Raw genomic sequence first — 21744 nt, forward strand, 5'->3', positions numbered from 1 at the left:
TTGCCTGGCCATTGCCTCCTGGCTCTACAAAGTCAAAGCCACAAGCATGTACTCTGACAGGAGAAGCGTTAAACTCAGCAACCAGGGCTGACATCCCGAATGCCCTGGGACTGACTCTCTCTAAAGTCGGTGACTAGAATCTCAATGTCCCTGCTCATAGTTGGTATTCCCCACTCTCTGTCCCTGATTAATGTTCCTAGGTCAGTGTGGTTGACCCCTAGTTAGCATCTCCCCATTAGCATCCTGGTCACTGACCTCTGGTTACTGTCAATCATTGTCCTCTCATCAGTCTCATGATTACTGTCCCCTAGTCAGTTCCAAAGTTACTGCCCCATGACCACTGTCCTCTGATCAGTTCCTTGGTCACTGACCCCAGTCACCATCTCCAAGGCAGTCCCTTGGTCAGTTACCTGGTCAGCATCTCCAGTCAGTTTCTTGGTTAGTGTCTCTAGTCAGATTCCCGGTCAATATCCCCTGGTCAGTTTCTTGGTCAGCTCCCTGGTTAGTCTCTAGTCAGTTCCTGGTCACTATGCCCTGGTCAGTTCCCTGGTTAGTATCTCTAGTCAGTTTCCTGGTTAGTATCCCCTAATCAGTGTCTCTAGTCAGTTTCCTGGTTAGTGTCCCTGGTCAGTATCTCCTGGTTAGTGTCTCCAGTCAGTTCCCTGGCCAGCAACCCTGGCTGCTTCAGGCCTTCACCTTGGCCCTACTCTGCCTCTTCCTTCTCCCAGGACTGAGGATTCAGGGCTGGCTTGTGTGTGATTAAGAGATCTTGAAGAGTGAGGGGGGGCCCCAGCTGGCACACAGAACATCTCGATCATTACCTCGGCTCACGCCGGCTCCCGGCCGATCGATAGGGCAATTAGATTTTATCAGCAGCCTGCTTGGCCTCCCTCCTGCCGTCATAGCCCCAGAACTACTCTCCCCTTCCCCCACCCCTCATCTCCCCCCCATCCCACCCCAGGCACCAAAGACAGAGGCTTCCCCCAGCTACAGAGACAGAGACAGAAAGAGGTGGGGAGAGAGATAACAAAGGCAGAGCAAAAGTCACAGACAGAAAGACTGACAGTGTCTGTCTGAGATGCAGAGATCATTGGAGAGAGACTGACAGAGAGACAGAGACAAGTAGGGAAGATAGGTCCCAAAGCATAGAGGGAGGGACTATGATGAGGTGGGGGAAATCAGAGTATCAGAGACAGAGCAGCTCAGGCTAAGGAAGCCCCCAGACCCATTAGCTCTTCCCAAGGAAGAAACTCCCACCCAGTCTCCCAGTCTCTGAGTTACCTTTGACCCCCTCTTTCCTCTACCCTGCAAAATCAGTCAGTTATGGCCTAGACACTTTTTCTCTGAACTCTCCTCCTGCCAGCTCATCTCTCCCTGTTCTCTACTGTGCGTCTGTCATTCGCCAAGCTCCTCAAGAGTGAGGAGCTCTCTTCTCTACCCTTCCTTAGTTCCCCACAAGGACCCCAAAGGGGCAGCCCCCTTCTGTCCCTTTGGTTCGTCTTCCCCAAACTTTCCATTCCCTGAGACTTCCATCTTCTCAATCCCAGGGCAGTTAAGGCAGAGGGAGCCAGCTAGCTGCACTCACAATGCCCCTGCATTCCCTCATCTTCCTCTCCTGCTTCCCCCAGAGGGCTTCCCCATCTCCTCAGTTTCCCAAACTTCCCTATACCCTTCTCCAAGGAAGGTGTGCTCCTGAGCCTTGAAGCCACTCACAGAGATAGCCTCCCCCCTCCACTGGGTTGAGGGGAGATATGGGGGTGCACTCATATACACAAGACTGAGCATCTATTTGGGGGTATATGTGTAAGGGTCTCCATATATCTCTATGCATCTGTGGGTGGTAGCAATTTAACCTGTTCCCTGTTTGTGTCTATGACTCTGTGTGTGTGTGTGTGTGTGTGTGTGTCCTTCAGAGTCCCCAGCCTCACATGTCTCTGGCACCTGCCAGTTAGGGCCAGGCCTGTAGCCTGGATGAATGCAATGGTGGGTCCTAAGGGCAGCCTCATAGGACGGCGTCCTCCCCAGCCTTCCCCACCAGGGTTGGAGACCAGACACCTTCCCTCCACCTCCATGACTCTGACCCAGACCTTGAACCCTCTGGGCGCTGGCCCTCTCACCTGCTGGGCCGAGGCCAATCTCGACGCTGCTTCTCTGGAATTCACAGCGACTTTGGCGCTCAGGCATAACGAGGTGGCGGCTCTGGTGCAGATTGGAGATGATGGTAGAGAGGTCACTGTCACGGCTGTGTGGGGAAGAAGAGGGACCATGTGAGAAGAGATCAGCCCTCTGGCTAGCTCCAGAATGGTGTGAGCCTAGAATGTGTGTGTGTGTGTGTGTGTGTGTGTGTGTGTGTGTGTGACAGGCTGTGTGTAGACATGGGAGGAAGACTTTCCTTCTCCTGGCTTTTGGGAGGATTGGGTTGATAAAAAGTAGGAAGTAGGGATGAAGAGCAGGCACTGGTGCAGACCAGGAGGGATTGGGGCCCTGAAGACACAAAGCCTGAAGAAGAAAATGTTGCTTTCTAGGATTTCCATCCTGGAAAATTCCCATGCCATTCAGCTGGCCAGGCCTAAGTGTCCAGAGTCAGACTCAAGGCCAAGCATACAATAGGTGCTCAGTTATGGTTATGGAATGAACAAATGTATGCATGGCTAGATGCCAGAAGACCTGGGTTCTATTTAGGGCTCTGTCCCCAACCCGCCAGGGGACTCCAGGCAAATCACTCCTCTGGGCCTCATTTCCCAAATCAGCAAGATAGGGACATAGATACTTGGTCCAAATGTCTTTCCAGAATCAGGTCTCTGGGTCAGAAAAAGATCAGGGGCGTTTCTAGGACATCCAGACACACCAACACAGAAACACAGTTATACAAACTCAGAGACAGGCAATCACCTGTAAATACAGGCCAAGTCACATACATAGCTACACAGTCATGAACACATGTAACACAAACATGCAGACCCACAGTCACAGGCACCCAGAGTCACTAATGTACACACACAGTCAATTGTCTTGCATAACAATCACTCCCAAGCAGGCCTATTTACTTATAATAAATAGGTATTTGTAATGCCAGGCTAGTCCTTGCTTTACTTCCTCAGGGTTAATCAGCCTGAGCATATATTTACAGATAGACGGAGAGAGCAGGAGACCCTACAGAAACCCCAACTGGGCATGAGGGGGGGGGGGAGGGAGAGGGAGAGGGAGAGACAGAGACAGAGACAGAAGAGAAGAGAGAGACAGAGAGAGAGGAGACAGAGAAGAGAGAGAGAGGAGAGGAGAGAATAGAGAAGAGAGAGAGAAGAGAAAGAGAGAGGAGACAGAGAGAGAAAGAGAGAGAGAGAGAGAGAGAGAGAGAGAGAGAGAGAGAGAGAGAGAGAGAGAGAGAGAAGAGAGAGAGAGAGAGAAAAGAGAGAGAAAGAAGACAGAGAGGGAAGAGAGAGAGGAGAAAGAGAGAGAATGTATGCCTGTGGTAAATGTGGGCTCTCAGCTTTCCCCTTACTCAGCATATTAACACCTCATCCAGACAGACAGAGGGACATGGATACACTTGAAACCCCCTACAGGACCCCCCTTTTCATTCTGGTTTCCACTACTTCGTCCTCCCGCCAGCAGCCCCGCTCCCCCAACCTGACAACCCCACCCCCCTCAGCTCTCAGGAAAGAAACCCCTCCCTACCCTGGAAGGGCTGGTGCTGGCTCTGCTCCCTCCACAGAATGACCAGGGGACCCTAATTTTAACCTCATTAAATATCCCTTCAGCCTCAGCTCCCCCCCTTCCCCAGGCACTAAGCTAGGCCTCTGTGCCTCTAATCAGATCAGTTCCCATCAGGAACTCTGACCTGCCCCTCCTACTCCCTAAGCACTAGGGATCCCCAGGACCAGCCAGGGGACACCAGTCCCTTCCACCCTCTCCCACAGGCATGACCCCCTTATTTCAAGGTCTGTCCCTCTCAGTTACCCTACCTGCGTCAAGGGTCTGGCCCTTCCCTCCAGTGAAAGCCCTTCCTTCCTCACCTCAGGACCACACCCTCTTCCTTGACCCCCAGGCCCCAGGGCCGACACAGGCACCCTACCCTCCGGGGCTGCCAGCCCCTTCCCCCCAAGTGGAAAGGCCTGATCCCCTCTGAGCTGCCCTTCCCAGCATTATGCAAACAGCCTGAGCTGTGAGCAGTTTATAGGATTAATTGGGAGTGATTAGCAGTTTCTTTAATCAGGCAGGCGCATCAATGAAGGGACAGACGGGATAAGGCAGGGAATTGCTGGCCTCAGCACTGGGGGACAGCAGATGGGGAGCCAAGAGGGCAGCCACCAACCTTCCCGTTCTTCTGAGAGCTTCTCCCCCAAGGGATGTCTCTTCTCCCCTGGGGTCCCAAAGGCAGGAAAGAGGGCTTGAAAGGCACAAAAGACCAGGTTTGAATCAGCTCCTTTGGGAGGTGATTCAGGTCACACTCTCTGAGCCTCAGCGTCCTCATCTGTAAAATGTGGCTAAGATGCGTGCAGTGCCTGCATCACAGGACTGTTTAGGAGGTTCAAATGAGACAACTGATGGTGTCCTGGGCACCTTTCCAGGCCTGTCTTGTAGAATGAGTGCTTACCGGCGTAGAGGAGGAGATTTCCTCCTCCGGGAGTTCCCTATACCAATTGGGTCCTCAGGGCCTAGGGCAATGCCTGGCACACAGCAGGCCCTCTGATGAACTGACTGAGAAAATGTCCCACGTTACTATTCTTTTTCAAAGTTTCTCACACCTGTGGGCTCCTAGCCACTCCCACTGTACCGCCTCACCCCCCAGGGCAGTGCCTCAGCACCTGGGACCTCCCCACTGGCCTCTCCCTTCTCCAGCCTATCCCCCTAAGTCTGAACATGTCATTTCCCCAAGGAAGGCCCCTCACTGCCTTCTGGAAGGATTGCCCTTCTTATTCTGGCATTCAAGGTCTTTGCTAGCCCACCTTTCCAGCAGCATCTCGCCCTGTTCCACTCTGGAGTCCTCTGCCTCCCCTAGCACTTCACCCCGACCTTGCCCTCCCCTGCCACTGTTGCCTCTCTGTTCAGACCCCTCATCCTCCTGGAATAGATTGCCTTCCTTCTTCCTCCCCAACCCCTTCCAGCATGACCTTGCCGCATCTCCTTCTATGTAACTTTTCCTATGGGAGTCCTGTCTGCAGCACTTCTGGGTCCAGCCCAGGAGGCTCTGACTGAGGACTTGGGCACATGGGACCCCCATCTCAAGCTAGAAGGGACTTTGGAGGCCATCAAACCCAGCCCCCTTATTTTAAAGATGGGGAAACTGAGGAACACAGAGGGGAAACCATGCATCCAAGGTCACACAGGTAGTAAGTGGCAGAGGCCAGATGCAAATCCAGGTCATAGGATAACAGAATGAGACTCAGTGGATGGGGGAGGGGTTCCAGGGAGGGAGAGAATTTGGAACTCAAAATTTAGGAGAGAAAAGAACTTAAAAAATGCATTTTCAAAAGAGAATACACTTAGAGTTAGGAGGGACTTCAGAAGTCCAAACCCCTTTACAGGTAAGGAAATAGATGTGACCCAGATCACACAGGTAGTAAGGGGCTGAATGAGGATTTTCTCCCGGGTGGTCTAGCTGCAAATACAGCATCCTTTCTAGCACACTGTCAGCTTTGCTCTAGCTCATTCCTCTCTTTCTCGCCCCTACCCTCGACCTGGACACCTCTAATCAATCAGCTGCTATCTCTGAGTGTCTCTATTGGGCTCCAGGGGGAGCCTGCTGGTGGTTCTGATCCACAACTACCTGTTCTGGTACCCACAAAGAGGAGATTCAAAGAAAAGACCCGAGCAGAGACAAACTCGGAGAAACTCAGACACCCAGGGGGAGGGGCAAGGAGAGGGAGGGCGATCAGGATTGAGGGAGAGACAGCCCAGGGGGACTGCTTTATTCCAAGCACATCCCGCTCCCTGGCAGAGACCTGCCTGGCCCTCTGGGGAGCAGGATCGAATCTATAGCTGGCAGGCATGTGCCCCCTCTGCCCCCACAGACACCCTCCCTTGCCCCATCCACATGACAGGTTCACCTGTTTCTCCATAAATCCCTGGAAGCTAAGCCCGAGCTAAGCAAAGGGGGACCCCCTCCCGTCCTAATAGAGAATCGACGAGATTCAGCAGGAGAGGCAGACAGATGGAATCTGAGTTTTGCAGACATTCTGGACACACAAGGCTTCTGGTATCTGCCCCCACCTCCAGCGGCCCAGGCAAGACCAGGACGCTGACTCAGCAAGAAAAGCCAGTGGCTGGAGGTGGGGATCGGCTTATCGGCTCAGGGCGCCCAGCTCATCGCCTAAATCCCCCTAATCGCATTGTCAGCTCCCCAGCAGCTCTCCAAGTGATGGGGGGAGGGGGGAGGCTGGCCCCTCTCCAATGCCCCCTCCCACCCAGCCACACCCCTCGAAGGCTTGGGGGCCAAACGAAGGGTCAAAGACAGGAAGGATTGGGAGCTTTTCCATCTGTGAGGAACAGATGGACAGACACACAGGCAGACAGCGCTCGGGCAGCCTCCCCTGCCCTGGGACCTGCCACCCCTAATGTAGGCCGCAACTTGGCAGAGGGAATTAGGGGGGCGAGTGGCTCCCCCTGCCAATAGTCTATTAAGTTCTTGGGGTTTTAGGGCTGCAGAAGACCTTAGGCCATCCAAACTAGCTCCTGGTTTTACAGATGGGGAGAATGAGGCCCAAAGAGTATAAGTGACTTGGCCAAGGTCACACAGATAGTGACTAAAGGAACTCCTTTAGACATCATTGGACCATACTGCCTCTCGATGGGGAAAGGAGGGAGCTGGGGATTCGGGTAGACTTGGAAAAGACAGGGTCTCCCAGAAGATGGGGCCGTGTCTTCCCTGCCAGGCCAGACCAGACCAAACCAGGGCTAGCCAAGAGCAGGCTCATTCCTCCTGCCTCATCTTTTCATCCCATCTCATCCCCATCTCATCCTGTGGACTCCCAAGGTCAGCCCATGTTGTCTGCCACCCCAGGCTTCTCAACGGCCATTTTTTCCCTTGGCTCAGGACTATGTCTGCCCTCATCCCGTGTGCATGGGAGGGCTTCCCCTGGGAATGCGTGGGGTCCGGTGCCAGACCAGGGATGCAGAGTCTCCCAGCCCTGACCCCTGGAGTGGGCCCTGCCAGGCTGGGGCAGGAAGCTGGCCTGAGGAGATGGGACGGGAAAGGGGAGAAGGAGGCGCCAACTTGATTTCCCCACAGACCCTGCTGATAAATTTATCCTGTAATGTCCCAAGTAAAAGGCCCATAAAACGTCATTAATGTTCATGACAGGTCATAAAAATGATCAGTTGAGCTGGCAACTCCAAAATGAGGTAGAAATAAGTTTAAAGATGTTTTTATTGTAATTCTGCTCCATAATCTGGCCCTTCTCAGGAACATAAATACCTCTGGAGCCCAGCCAGGCCTAGGGCCCCTCTTCTGGGGATAGCTGGGGGCTGCCAGGCAGGTTCACCCTCTTGTCTACCCACCATCTCTCCTGTTGTAGCTGAAGGCCCATTTTTCTTAGGCTCCTTCCAGAGACCCAGGAAGGGTGCTCGGTTTGTTCACACACACGCCAGAGACAAAACTCTTGCACAGGCTGGCCACAAACCAGCCCTCCAAGCATAATACAGGGGGAAAAGCCCTGACCCTTCAAAATTCAAATACTGCCTCTGAGGATTATGTTAGACAAATCACCTGCTAGGTCTCAGTTTACCCATTTATAAAATGAAGGAGGGGGTAGATGGTCTCTGAGATTTATCTTCTTCTCTTGCTTGAACTGATGAGCCCATGATTATCCAGAGCCCCCCCTCCCCAGACTTAGACCAACCATGCCGACATGCTGACTTCTCTCATGCCCCTCTATTCTGCCTTCCTCCTCCAAACACTGCCTGTCCTCTGGCCCTCTCCATGGCTCACCAGAGGACTAGAATAAGACCCTCCCCAAGCCCCTTTCATTCCTGAAGGGTGTCCTTTCACCCATTCATGCCCTAAGTCCTCAGGGCTCTCCTGGGGGGTTCTGGTTACCACCTCAGCTCCTCAGGATGTCTGGGCCCAACAGACCAGACACATCTGTCCCTCTAGATTGGAATATATTCAGCCAACAAGCCATGACCCCTCCAGCTGTGCCAACACCTCCCAGTGGCTTCCCACCCCCATGGTTCAGATAGACCCAAAAGGCAAATTAAATCATCTATTATCCCAAATACCAGTCTCAGGTCACTGGCTTTGTTCCACTCAAGACTCAGAGCTAAGGGGAGTCTCCCAGACCTCCAGACCCAAGGCCCCAGGCTCAGGAGAGGACGTCAGACTCCTCTTTGATCCTCTAGCTATCGATACTCCTGGACAGAGCCAAGGCCTGGCGATGGCCGACTAAGAGATAGGCATCCTCCCTCTCTAGTCTATTGGGATTGGGGGCGGCACTGCACCTCTCCCATCTCAGTCCGCTCTGAGGGCTATGAGGATGAGTAGGACCAGTTGAAGATAAGGGGAAGGACAAAGGAAGGAAAAAAGGAGGAGACTCGGAAAGGAGGCGGGAGTCAGAGGAAGGATGGTGGAGGACAGAGCCCCCAGACACTGAGGACACCCCCTCATTTAGACAGAGGAGACAACAAGGGGCTTAGAGACACACAGCGACAGAGACACAGGGAAACATCCTGCCTACATGTCAGTCGGTAGCCCAGAAACCCTTATCCTACCAGACACCCAGGGCTGGGGGCTACCTGCAAGACGTCTCTCGGAAGGAGATGTTCAGATCCCAGTGAGTGTGTACCCTGGAGAAAAAGAGAGAAGGTCAGTCCTGGCCCCTTCAGCTCATGTCTCCCTCATTTCCCCCTTCACAACCCCTCCCCAAGACTCCCTTCCCCAGGGTCACCCCTGGCTCTCCCTCAGGGTCAACCCCTATTCCGCCCTCCCCAGAAATGGCTTGTCACTGCTCTCTTATGGGCCCCAGGCCACAGTCAGGGATCCTGAAAAGCCATGAGGGGGGCTCCTCCCCTCCCCCATTCAGCCTCCAGAAAGGGGCTCCATGGCCACAGTTTGGTATTTAAGGCCACCACACCTGAACCCAACCTATGAGAGAGGCAGTGGGCATCTGGCAGCAGAAAAATGTCTAGTCTCAGAGTCAAGAGACCTGGGCTCTGATTTCGATGTCTTCCTACTCAAGGTCACCTTGAATGGTGGCATGTATCTAGTGTGTGCCCACCTATATATACGTGGTGTGTCCCTCATTAGGATATAAGCTCCCTGAGGGCAGGGACTACTTTATTTTTGCCTTTGATTCTTCAGTGCTTGGCCCAGTTCCTGACACATAATGTATACTTAATTAATCCACTGTTAATTATTAATTAATCCATTGATTCCAATCCTAGATCTGCCCATGGCTACAGGAGCATAGATTCAGGGAAGAAAGGCATCAGACCTGACCCTCTCAGGTTAGAGAGGAGGAAGCTGATGCCCAGAAAGGGAAAGGGTCACAAGGTCATACAGGTGTGGAAATGGAAGAAGCATCCAGGTAGACAGAGCCCTGAAGTCATCAATACCTGAGTTCAAATCCAGCCTCAGATACTTACTAGCTAGCTGTGTGACCCTGGGGAAGTCACAGAATTGCCACCAGCCTCAGTTTTCTCATCTGAAAAATGGGGCTAATAATAGTACGTTCCTTCCAGGATTCTTGTGAGGATTGAACGGGATAATATTTGTTAAGTGTCTTGCAAACCTCAAATAATTATCATTATTATATTATGTTTTATGTATATACACACATACATACATATGTATGTGTCTATCTATCTATCCCTTTCCCTCTGTCTATCTATCTATCTATCCATCCATCCATCCATCCATCCATCCATCTATCTATCATTATGCAAGATTCAGACCCAGACCCAGACCCAGACTCTTTGACTCCAAATGCAGCGGTCTTTCTACTGAACCACAATGCTTCTCTTCTCCATTGGCCCCAGACAGACTGGGGATCCCAAGAGGGCAGGGACCTTTGTTTGTCTCCCACTAAGCGAGTACATTCCCGGCCACCCGAGAGGCCCCAGGAAGTGCCCGCAATGAAGAGGACCATTCATTTTCACATCATTTATTACACAGCTGCTGGGCTTTCTCTGGTGCTAACTTGAGTGTAAGCCAGGGGATCCAGATACCCGTTTCTGGCTCCATTCATGGGATCTTAGCTATGGAGCCAGAAGGGCCCTGTGAGGTCATTTCATGCCCACTTTTCCTCTTCCGGAGGAAGAAACTGAGGCTTAAACAAGGATAGCTCCCAGGGTGAAGAAGTGGATGGTGTGTCTGGTCCTAGAAAGGGATGGGGGTGGCCCTAGCCTGGCTTTACACACAAGAGTCACACCCAGGCAGGAGACTTCCCAGGTGCAATGAGAGTAACAAAAGGTGAGTCCCCCTTACTTTAGAGGGAGAAACTGAAGCCTAGGATGAGGAGGGGGAAGGAGCAAGTATTTATTAAACACCTACTGTATACCAGGCACCGTGCTTTATACATATTATCTCATCAGATTAGGGGAAAGACCTGACCAAGGTCACACAGGTAGAAAATGGAGACGCTTGAATGTGATCCAGGCCCTCTCTCTTGAGAGACAGACAACTCTTTCTAGGACTTTGTTCAAGAAGCCAACAAGTTGGTGGGACTTTGGATGGTTTAATGTCTCAGGCTCTGGCCCACCTGAGGCCCACCTGAAGGGGAGGGCACTGCCTACTGCTCAAGGCCCATCCTTCCAACTCCCCAGCCCCAAGGATCCCTAGGATCTGACCAATGTGACATTCTTGATCTTCAGTTCTGGTCAAATGGTTTAACATCAGAAATGGGTGTGATTTCATCAGTGGAAATGACTTTAAAAAAGAGGCAGGATCATCCGCTTGGCTGCTGTGCCCTCAGGACTGTGGGACTCTTCCCTCAGCCCTATGATGGTCTCCCCTGTTAGAGTGGGTACTCCCTAAGAAGTATGACAGCCCCCACTTTCCTATTTGTATGCCCAGCCCTCGGCATAGTGATTTGTACACAGTAAGTGTTTAATAAATGCTTAATTAACTCATTCATTCATTTTGTACTCAGGGAGATACCCCCTTCCCCCAGGGTTAGGGGACCCCCAAGTGTTATACATGATAGGCTTCCCCAGATGATAGAGGGACTCCAAGTGTTATGATGGGGAGATTCCTCAGAGAAGGGCCCCAATGTTAGGGCAGGGAGACCCTCAGAGAGGGACCCCACGGCTATATTAGGAAAGACCCTCAGAGAGGGACCCCACGGCTATACTAGGAAAGACCTTCAGAGAGGGATCCCAAGTGTTATGATGGGAAAATTCCCCAGAGAAGGGCCCCAATGTTAGGACAGGGGGACCCTCAGAGAGGGACCCTGAGGTTACAGCAGGGAAATCCCCAGAGAGAGGGCCTTCAGGGTTAGGATAGGGTAGACCTTTTTAGAAACAGGCACTCCAGGGTTATAAGAGGGGAGACTACCCCAGAAAGGGCCCAGCTCAGAAACGGAGGTGGGATGATAGGCAAGGGCACCCCAGGGCCTGGCAAAGGGAACAGCCCAGTCAGCTTTGCTCCAAGTCTCCTTAGACAAATGAATAGGTAAGAACAAAATTAAATCCTCATTATCTCTGCTTCCTTCCCCTCCGTAGGAACTCAGTGAGGGAGCCCACACTCTGGGGGAGGGGGGCTGCTTGGGGGAGGCGGCTGGGGAGGGAGGAAGGGGTTGCTTCTTTCGAGCCATTAATCATCCAATTAAAATGGAAGAAGGCTGGCCAGGAACCTCCTGGGGTGGAAGAGCGGGGAGGGAGAAGTACGGGGGAAGGGCAAGGGGAGTCAGGGGTCCAAGCCACAGGAAGGGGGGTTGTATCCCCCTCTCTCACAGGCCTCATTAAGTATCCAATAAAACCTGCAGCTGGAGGAAAGGTGCAGAGCTCACAAAAGCTCGGTGCTCAGCCCGGCCCCAACTGATGCCGCCTCTTAAAATCTGCCCATGCTCCTGTGCCCATCTTGACCTTGGAGAGGTGATGCCAAGAGGCTCTTAAGAGGAGACCAGGATGCCTGTACCCTGTGACCATTAGAGGAGAAAGGTCCATGCCAACTGTCATCGAGCTGGAAAGGATCTTTGAGGCCTTCTGGTCCAACCCTGGTACAAAGGAAGAAACTGTGGGCCAGGGAGGGAAAGGGAATTACCCAAGGTCACACAGTTACTTAGTGTCAGAGTCAGGGTCTGAATTCAGCTCTTCCGAACCCGAATTCATTCCATTGAACCACACTGGACCCAAGCTTTTCATTTTACAAATGAGTAAACTGAGGCCTAGGGAAGAGAAGAGACTTAGCTAGTGTTCAAGTTAGTGTCCAGGTTCAACCTGGATCCCAGGCTCCAGAGTCAGTGCTTCCATCGAGGTAAGCATCACCTATGGGACGGAGGGAATTGCTGGCATGGGAAGGGAAGGGGTCAGGGGGTGGGGGTGGCCATGGACTCCCCAGGGGTACAGAGAGCTGGACTCCGTCCTCTCCTGCCTTACCCCTGGCTAGAGGAAGAAGGCCTCTGGGCTCCACCCAGCCAAGAGGTACATGGGCAAGCTGAGGGGCTCTCCCACCCAGGGGTTGGGACCGTCCTCACCAGAGGACAAAGGGTCAAGGAGACAATCAGGAAAGCTGCTGGAGCCCTGACCTCCTCATCATCTCTGCCTCCTTAGGAGGCCTGACTGCCTCCGAGGCTCAGCCCAGAAATTGGCCCAGTCCGTGCTGTCTCTCTCCTCACACTACCATGGATGGATTTTTCTGCTCACGTACTGCACTCCTCACTAGAGTGGAAGCTTCTTGCAGGGAGGGCCTGTTTCACTTTTTGCATCTCCTGTACTCAGTACAGGTCACAGAGCCAGACATGGGAGTGCCGTGCCTCTCACACAAGAGGCAATTAATAAATTGGTTCATTGAATTCAAAGAGGCAACAGTGCCACAGCAGACAGAACACTGACCTCGAGTTTGAATACTGCCTAGCTGTGTGACTGTGGGCAAGTCATTCCACTTCTCTGAGACTCAGTTTCCTTATCTGTAAAATGGGCTCAGTGGGCCCCCCCAAAAGGCCATGTCCAGCTCTAAATCTATGACCCTTTGAGCAATGATTGTAACAGGTCCTTGGATGGCAGACACAGAGGCCATCGCTGAACACCTCCAGCCTGGACTGTGAGAGCCCGGCATTGCTTCTGCGCTGTGACGAGTCAAGGAAAGAGGACCCTAGTGAAGGCTTGGCCCAGAGCACTAACTGTGGAGTCAGAGGACCTGGGTTCTAATCTCACCACTCCGCTTAAATAACCTGTGTGTCACGTTGGGCAAGTCACCGAACTTTTCTGAGCCTTGTGGGGGGGTGGGATTGGAATAGGGTGCCTCTAGTACTAGATCTGTGATCCTATGATGCCCAGGACAGGAATTTTCCCCCATCTGTACACCATGTACAGATGAAGAAAGAAGGAAATGAAACTTAAGCGCCTACTATGTGCCAAGGAAATGTTATCTCATTTATTCCTCTCGACAACCCTGGTGGGGGAGGGGCTATTATTATTCCCACTTTACAGACGGGGAAACTGAGGCATATAGGTTTTTTGGGGGGACAATTGGGGTTAGGTGACTTGCCCAGGGTCACAAAGCTAATAGGTGTCTGAGGCCACATTTGAACTCAGGTCTCCCACACTCCGGGGCAAGGGCTCTAAATACTAAATCACTTTGCCGCCCCTAAATTATTATTTTTGGGGGGGAAGGGGGAAACAGTCAGGGTTAAGTGACTTGCCTAAGATCACCCAGCTATTAAGTGTCTGAGGCCAGATTTGAACTCAGGTCTTCCTGGCTCCAAGGCCAGTGCTCTGTTCACTGTGCCACCCAGCTACCCCTATATAGATGTTATGTGATTTGCCCAGGGTCATATTGTCAGTAAGTACCTAAAGCTAGATTTGCGCTCAGGTCTTCCCAACTCCAGGCCCAGCGCTCTATCCACTGCACCACCTAGACACTTTTCATGACGCTGGATTAATAGTGGGTGGAACCGGAACGTCATGGTCCCTGGCCCGGGTCTGGCCCAGGACCCTTGGGGCACAGGTCACATCTTTCTACCTCAGGAGCCTGAACCTCAAAGCTCCCTGGGCCTGGGAGCAAAGGGGACGCTCTGGACCCTCATGGAGCAGCCACCCCTTCTCCGCTCCAAAGCTCACTACCAAGGAGCAGCCGCAGTCTAGCTGTAGGATGCGTAGCCATAGTGGGGACCAAAGCATACTAGCTGGAACTGGTCTCCTGCCTCCTTTGGCTTAGCCCATTGCCTGATCCAGATCCACTGTCCAACACTTCCAGCACTTGAAGACCTCAAGTGATGGGGAACTCACTACCTCCTGTGGCAGCCCAGTTCACTTCTGGACAGGTCTCATCATGAGGAAGGTTTCCCTAAAATTGAACCTCCCTCTGCTTTGCTGAAACTCCCACCCATGGCTCCCAGTTCCACCTCCTGGGGCTGGGGGAACAAGAAGAATCCTTTCTTCCATCTGACAACCCTGAAGGCAGCCATCTGCAGGCTAACTGCTCCCAGCTCCTTCAAGTCCAGCCTCCAGGCCTCCACAGCCTCCAGGATGCAAGCTCACTGCCTCCTCTCTCAGAAACTGCCAGGGCCTCCTCAGGGCCTGAGCCTCCACTGCAGGGGATGCTACCACCCGCCTCTGTCTATACAAGCCAAAGGCAGCCCCTAGTTGGCCTGAGCCAGGCTCAGACCCACAGAGGCTCCCAGCCTCCCCATGGGCCCCAGGCACGCATCTCCAGTTACCCCAGAATAATTGAAAGAGCATCAGATTCAGTGTGAAGCCAGAGCTTTGAATCTGGACCCTGCTCTTTATTGTCCTCAGACAAGTAATGGTCCTTTCCTTTCCTCAACTGTAAAATGGGAGAGTTGGGCTGGAATAGGAGGACCTGGGTTCAAATCCTGCCCCTGCCTCTTATTCTCTAACTTTAGGCCAGTCCCTTCACCTCTAGAGGAATGCAAGCTCCGTGAGTAGGGATTGTTCCATCTGTTGTACCTCCAGCACTTAGCATGGTGCCCAGCATACAGTAGGGGCTTAATAAATGCTTACTGATTGAATGAATTCCTCATCCATAAAATGAGGAAACTGGATTGTAGTCAGAGGATCATGGTTCAAATCCTGCCTCAGACACTAATTATGTGGCTTTGGGCAAGTGAATCAACCTCCCCGAGACTCAGTTTCCTTCTCTGTAAAATCAACAAATCAGACTAGACCAGTGGTGCCAAACTCAAGTAGAAACAGCATAATGACTTACGAAACTACAAATCAACATTATTTATGTTGTATTATATTTTTATTTATTTTGTTAAACATTTCCCAGTTACATTTAGGACAGCTGGGTGGCTCAGCAGATAGAGCACTGGGCCTGGAGTCAGGAAGACCCAAGTTCAAATTCAGCCTCAGACACCTACTAGCTGTGTGACCCTGGGCAAGTCACTTCACCCTGTTTGCCTCAGTTTCCTCATCTGTAAAATGAGCTGGAGAAGGAAATGGCAAACCACTCCAGGGTCTCTGCCAAGAAAACCCCGAATGGGAAAACGAAGACTCAGACGCCACTGAAAATGACTGGGCAACAACAAATTACATTTCTATCTGGCCCCACAAAGGAGTCTGAGTCTGACACCTCCAGACTGGAGGATTCTCACAAAGTCTGTAATCCTAACAGGCCTCAGTTTCTTTTTCTGTTAAACAAGGGGGCTGAATTAGACTTCGGTGGGGTCCCTTCCACACTCCTCCTTTGACCGCTCTGGGGTACCTGGGGTCTGTGAGGACATCAGCACTGTCTACATCTGAGCCAACTGACTCATATGCGAAGCCTCCAGGCGACAAACACCCATTCATGTATAGACAAATGAGATGACAGAGAACAGCACAGAGCTCAGACTGGACTTTTCTTAACTTCTCCCACAGATGGTCGTATCTTTTCAGTGTTTAGGTGGTATATTGCATGGAGCCCTGAGCTTAAAATCCAGAAGCCCTGGATTCAAATCCAGCTTCAGATACTCACTAGCTGTGTGACCCTGGACAAGTCACTTAACCTTCATTTGCCTCATTTCCTTCACTGTGAAATGGGGATAATACTAATTGTGTGATCCTAGACAAGTTACTTAAGCCTCTGCCTGCCTCATTTTCCTCATCTATATACCGGGGATCATAATAGCCCTTACCTTCCAGGTTTCTTGTGAGGATCAAACAAGATAATATTTGTAAAGCACTTGGCACAGCACCTGGCACATGGGAAGGGCGTAATAAATGCTTGTTTCTTTCCTTTCTCACAACAACCCTGGGAAGTAGGTGATATTCTGACCCTCATTTTGCAAATGACGAAACTGAGTTACATAGAGGCGGTGACTTGCCCAGGGTCACACAGCTAGTACATCTTGGGTCGGGTCTTGCTGACTCCAGGCTCCGCACTCTATCCACTGGGGCACCTGGCTTCCTCCAAGGTCTCACCAAGGCACTGATCTCTGGTGCAGGGCTGCTAACCCTTCTTCTTGGCTACCAAGTAGCCAAGATCCTAGGTGGCATATGGATCAGGGGCCGCAGGGTCACAGCAGACACCTACGGGCTTCTAGGGGATCCTGAGTAACCCAACGTCCCGGAAATGATAGCAATGTTGGCAAACCCCTTATGCAGGATCCCAATCCCCCAAAGAATCTGGTGAGGTGGGCACTATTATCACCTTCTTCTTACAGAGGAGGTGCCAAGACGTTAAGTGATTTGCCCAGGGCCCCATAACTACTGATTGCAAATAGCAGGACTTGTTCCTGTGTCTCCCTGTCTCCAGGAGGGAGTCACTGCTTTCCCAAAGTCCTCCAAGAGCTGTGAAGACACTATTTCCTCTGGTACTTGAAACAACATCACTGTTTCCATTCTATGGGAGACTGAGGGCAGAGCGGTTCAGTGACGCTGAGAGAGGATCATCAGAAGCCAGACGAGAAACTGTCAAAGGTAGTATTGGAACCCAGGCCTTTCTGCCTGCCAGGCTCCCCAACACAAGCATTTTATAGGATGTGACTGAGGGACCAGAGCAAAAAGGATGTACTCAGAATCTCTTACCCCACAGCTCAGAATAGCAGGTTTGCATGATGTTTCTCTCTATGCCCACCTCCCAGGTTCTCAAAAACTCTCCAGAAAATCCCCAATCCCACCATGTCCTATTGAGGGGAGGATCTTCTAAAGTAGTACCTTCTCTTCATGATACTGATGTGCACGTCTTCCTCTTGCTTCACATCTGGCCGATGCCCATGGGCTGGGCTGCTCCCATCACTGTCCCCATCACTTGCTGAGAAAATTGAACTCAGCTCCTTCTTTGGGATCCTGGTGGGGGGCAGTGGGATTGTCCTCTTCTCAGCCAGGCGACCTCGGTTCTAGGAGGGAAGTAGAGAGAAGGGTCAAAACTGGCCCATCTGGGCTCTCTGTCCCCAGGGCCAAAAATTCTAGGGCCAGGTAAGGGCCCATCACTATAGGATTGCTGTGCTCCTTGGGAAAAGAGGGGAGCAAGACCCAAAGGGCCAGGCAGGCATCAAGGCAAAGATACTATTGTTCCTGATTTCTGGAATTCCAACCTTCCCTGGCTACCACTCCTCAATGACACAGCTTCCCTGAAGGTGGGACCTGTTTTGTTTCTGTTATTTCTACCCCTAGAACTGAGCGCAGTCCTTGAACCAGAATAAGCATTTAAAAGCTTTTCATTCATTCTTGGGGCAGCTGGGTGGTACCTGGACTAAACAGGAACTGAGTTCAAGTCTGGCTTTAGACACTTACTAGCTGTGTGACTCTGAGCAAGTTATTTAACCCCAATTTAAAAAAAAATGCTTTTTCATTCATTCTTGTGGGATTATAGAAAAGTTAGGCTTTCCTTCTTCATTGGGGGATTCCATTAGCTCTTAAAGTTTGTGGTCCTACCACTCTCAAGTGGTAGTGATAGGTTCAGGACAGAGAATGGAGATAAGAGTAGGAAGAGGAGATTAGCTGATGTAGCCACATCTTGGCTACATCCACTATAGAAACCTGCTGCTGTCCCCTCCTCTTTCTATATATGGGTTTTTTGCTTTATTCTTTCTCGGTTCCTTTGCAAAAAGCCAATTTTGACTCAACTGAACTAAGGAGGAAAAGGTTTTTTTCTTCCATATCTTAGTTTGGGCAGAGAAGGAGTCAGGGTGCCCCTGGTGGCCCTGTATGGTGGTGGCACCAAGACTGGATCAGCTTCAGGATCTGGAGAGAGCCCAGGAGACATCATCCAGGATAACTCTGGCTGCTGAAGCTCCTTCTGGTCTGGGTAATGCCCCTTAATTCTGACTCCTCTTTGGTGACCCTGACACTCAACACAGTCACTGAATATAGCATGGCACACAGCTGTATTTCTCCAGCCTCCTCTTCCTCCAGTCCTGCTCTCTCAATCCCAGTTCTTGGAGATATTCATATCCCTTGATCTCCACATCCAATCTTACCTCTGGTTCAAAACTGCCTTCTAAGAAGCTCCCTGAACTCCAAGACAGCTCCCCCCCACCCTGCCCAGGGACTTGGGACCTCAAAATCTTTTTGATGTCTTTCTAACATCTCCCTGTGAACTCAGCTCTAGCACAGACTAGGGAACTAGTCCTGACTCTTAGCCAGCTGAGCTCAAAACAAAGATCCCCAAATGCTGATTCCTAATAACTTGTTTCTCTATTCCTCTGTGACCCTTGTAAAATGTGAGCTCTTGGAGGGTATGAATTTATTCTTCTCCATACCCTCCAGAGCCCAGCACAATGCTGTTTGGACAGTAGGTATTTAGTAAACACCTAGTATAGGTGTTTACCAAGAAGACACACACCTGTATGTCTTCTGTGACATGTGTGGCACTTGACACAGCATAGTGTTGTGGAGAGAATACTGGTCTTGGAGCCAGAGAGATCTAGGTATGAATGAATGAATGAATGGGTGAGTGAGTGAATGAACAGGCTTTCTACCCCTATCTCATAGCTTGTTGCTGCATCTACCTGGAAGTATCTCTCTGCCTGAACCCCCAACAAGCCAACTGGACCCTTAATCAGTCGTAGTCTGCTTAGACTCCCACTGATCAGCTGCCCACTGAGCTCCATTGATGAAGAAGCTCAGGCTCAAAAAGGTTAAGCCACTTGCTTAAGATAACACAGTAAATGTTGAAACCAAAATCCAAAACCAGGCAAGCCATCTTTCACAAAAGTGTCCTCTTTTTCTTGATCTAGGCCTCAGTTAGGACCTTCTGCTGTCAGTCAACAGCAATCGACAAACATTCATTAAAGTGCCTACTACACACTAGGCATTGTGGGTACGCACTGGAAAGACAACAGGACCCAGTCCCTGAAGCCCTCAAGCAGCTTGGGCTTGTTCCATGGACTGACCTCTCAGTTCCACAATTAGCCTTTTGGAATCACCCTTTGAGCCAATGATCCCCTTGCTTTAAGACCCCAAAGAGGTCAAAGACAGAAAGAAAGGCCCCATGTGGATCAAAATATTGACGGCGCCATTTTTTTTTGTTCGTTTATGAGAGTAAAGAGCTAGAAACAAAGACTAGGGAAGGGCTGAACATACTGTGGTCCACAATGTAATGCAATGTCCTCAATTACTACGTATGAATGTAACAGACAATTACTGAGCTATAAGAAACAATGGATATGAAGAATTCAGAGCAGCCTGGAGGATTTATATGAACTGAAACAAAGCGAGATAAGTAGAACCAGAGAAAGTCTAGAAACAATAACTATAATGATGCAAATAGAAAGAAAAAGAAACAACAAAACTAAATGCAATGTAATTATAATCACCAGGCTTGGTCCCAAAGACAAAATGAAACAATGTATGTCCCTCCTCTTTTTTTCCAAGGTAGGCCATTCTATGTGTGCAATGCTGCAACACACCATCAGACTCAATAAACATGTTGTTTAGTCTTGTAAAAATGCTTCCCCACCACCGCCACCCCTTTTATTTCTTTGTTATAAGGCTCAGAACAGTACCTAGCACACATAGTAGGCGATTAATAAATGCTTGTTGATTTGGGATGACTTACTAGGGAGGGACATTTGTGAAAATGAAGGTGATATAAAAACTGAAGATTGCAGTAACAATTTAAAATATTTTTTAAAAAACCTTTAGAAATCATGTACCCCATGCCCAGAATAACAGAAGCATGACCATGCACCTGTGTTTTGACCCTGGTCTTCTTCAGAGCTTGTTGGTTTGCCTGGATTCCTGGTCCCAACCTCTTCCAGGCCTGTCCCACTTCTACCTGTCCTCTGTGAATCAGGTCCCCAGACATTTGTTTTCTTTGACCCCAGAGAACAGAAGAAGCCTAATCTGTCTTCCAGGCACTGATAGTCCTGAAGAAGTAGGGAGGGAGGGAGGGCCAAGAAGTTAGCACCCAGCCCATGCTAGTGCACTCCACCCCTACACCACCTCTACCCCAGGACAAAGCTGTTGGACCCTGGCACAAAGGAGGGTTAGAGGCCTGTGGTGAACTGCAGGGCTAATTCCTAAATCTTTTAGAAATTTTTTCTTATAGCTGTCATGGGTGTGCCATGTAACATCTAAACTCAGGTGTGGCTTTTGTGGCATGTGGCATGCATGTGGTTGCTGTCACGTATGTGGCACATGGCACAGTGTGGCATAAGCCTCAGTTTCCTTGGGGGATAACAGCAGCATCTAGCTTACAGGGCTGTTTTAAGGATTGAATGAGATGAAACACACAAAGAATTCTGCACATATTAAGCTGTCATATGTGTTAGGGATTACGATGATGTTCCACATCTGATGTGAAGATGTGGTGTATGTAGGGGTTACAGCACGGATGTGTGACAGGGTCTCATAAACATAGAGGGGTGCTTTGAGCCACCAGGAGAACCCAAATCCAGGGCTGGGCTGCTGCAGGCTCACAGCCCCCTCTCTGCTAGTTACACTGGAAGAAGTTATCGATCATTATGTGGCTGGGGGCGGAAGGGGGGGCAGTCCCTTTGACTTATTTAATAATGGCTGGCTGGGGCCTCCAAATGCCTAATTCCCTCCCATCTCCTTCAATCACTGCCTCTCCAGCCCCGCCTGGTCTGCCCCCCATGGCCTCGGCCACCAGCCTCCTAGGCCCCAGCTCCAGCTCCCACATCTCCCGTCACCAGGGCAACGCAGCCCCTCACATCCATCTGGGAGGCGGCGGGAAGGGGAAGGCAGGAGGTTCTGAACCTCGGGGGCGGGGTGGGGGGGGCTAGAGCATGAAGAAAGCCTGGCTGGGCACTGGGCTTGGGGAGGAGGGAGAGAAGGAGAGGATGGAGAAAGGGAGAGAGGGAGGGAGAGAGAGAGAGAGAGAGAGAGAGAGAGAGAGAGAGAGAGAGAGAGAGGGAGGGAAGGGGGGGGAGAGAGAGAGAGAGAGGGAGGGAAGGAGGGAGAGAGAGAGAGAGGGAGGGAGGGAGGGAGAGAGAGAGAGAGAGAGAGAGAGAGAGAGAGAGAGAGGATGAAGATAGGGAGGAGACAGAGATAGAGAGACACACACAGGCAGAGACAGAGAAAGAGAAAAGAGAGGGGGAGAGAGAGACAGAAAGAGAGAAATAGAGAAAGAGGGAGAAATTGAGAGGGGGAAGAGAGAGGGGAGAGAGAAACAGAAACAGGCAAAGAGACAGAGAGAGAAGAAAAGAGGGAGGAAGGAGAGAGAGAGAGAGAGAG

At 51.0% G+C, this 21744-nt stretch overlaps 1 protein-coding gene across 3 annotated transcripts in view; it reads right to left on the reverse strand.

The window, feature by feature from the left end:
- The window catches only part of SAMD11 (sterile alpha motif domain containing 11), a 44070-nt gene that overhangs the window by 13789 nt on the left and 8537 nt on the right, over positions 1 to 21744 (reverse strand). For all 3 annotated transcript variants that reach the window (XM_036745635.1, XM_036745637.1, XM_036745636.1), the window contains exons 3-5: positions 17260 to 17441; positions 8734 to 8784; positions 2118 to 2242 (exon numbers count right to left, since the gene is read on the reverse strand). In XM_036745635.1, the coding sequence (XP_036601530.1) occupies positions 2118 to 2242; positions 8734 to 8784; positions 17260 to 17441 (358 nt within the window). The remainder of the gene's footprint in view (positions 1 to 2117; positions 2243 to 8733; positions 8785 to 17259; positions 17442 to 21744) is intronic.

The sequence above is a fragment of the Trichosurus vulpecula genome, chromosome 2 (assembly GCF_011100635.1).
Source record: "Trichosurus vulpecula isolate mTriVul1 chromosome 2, mTriVul1.pri, whole genome shotgun sequence".
NCBI classification, from domain to species: domain Eukaryota; kingdom Metazoa; phylum Chordata; class Mammalia; order Diprotodontia; family Phalangeridae; genus Trichosurus; species Trichosurus vulpecula.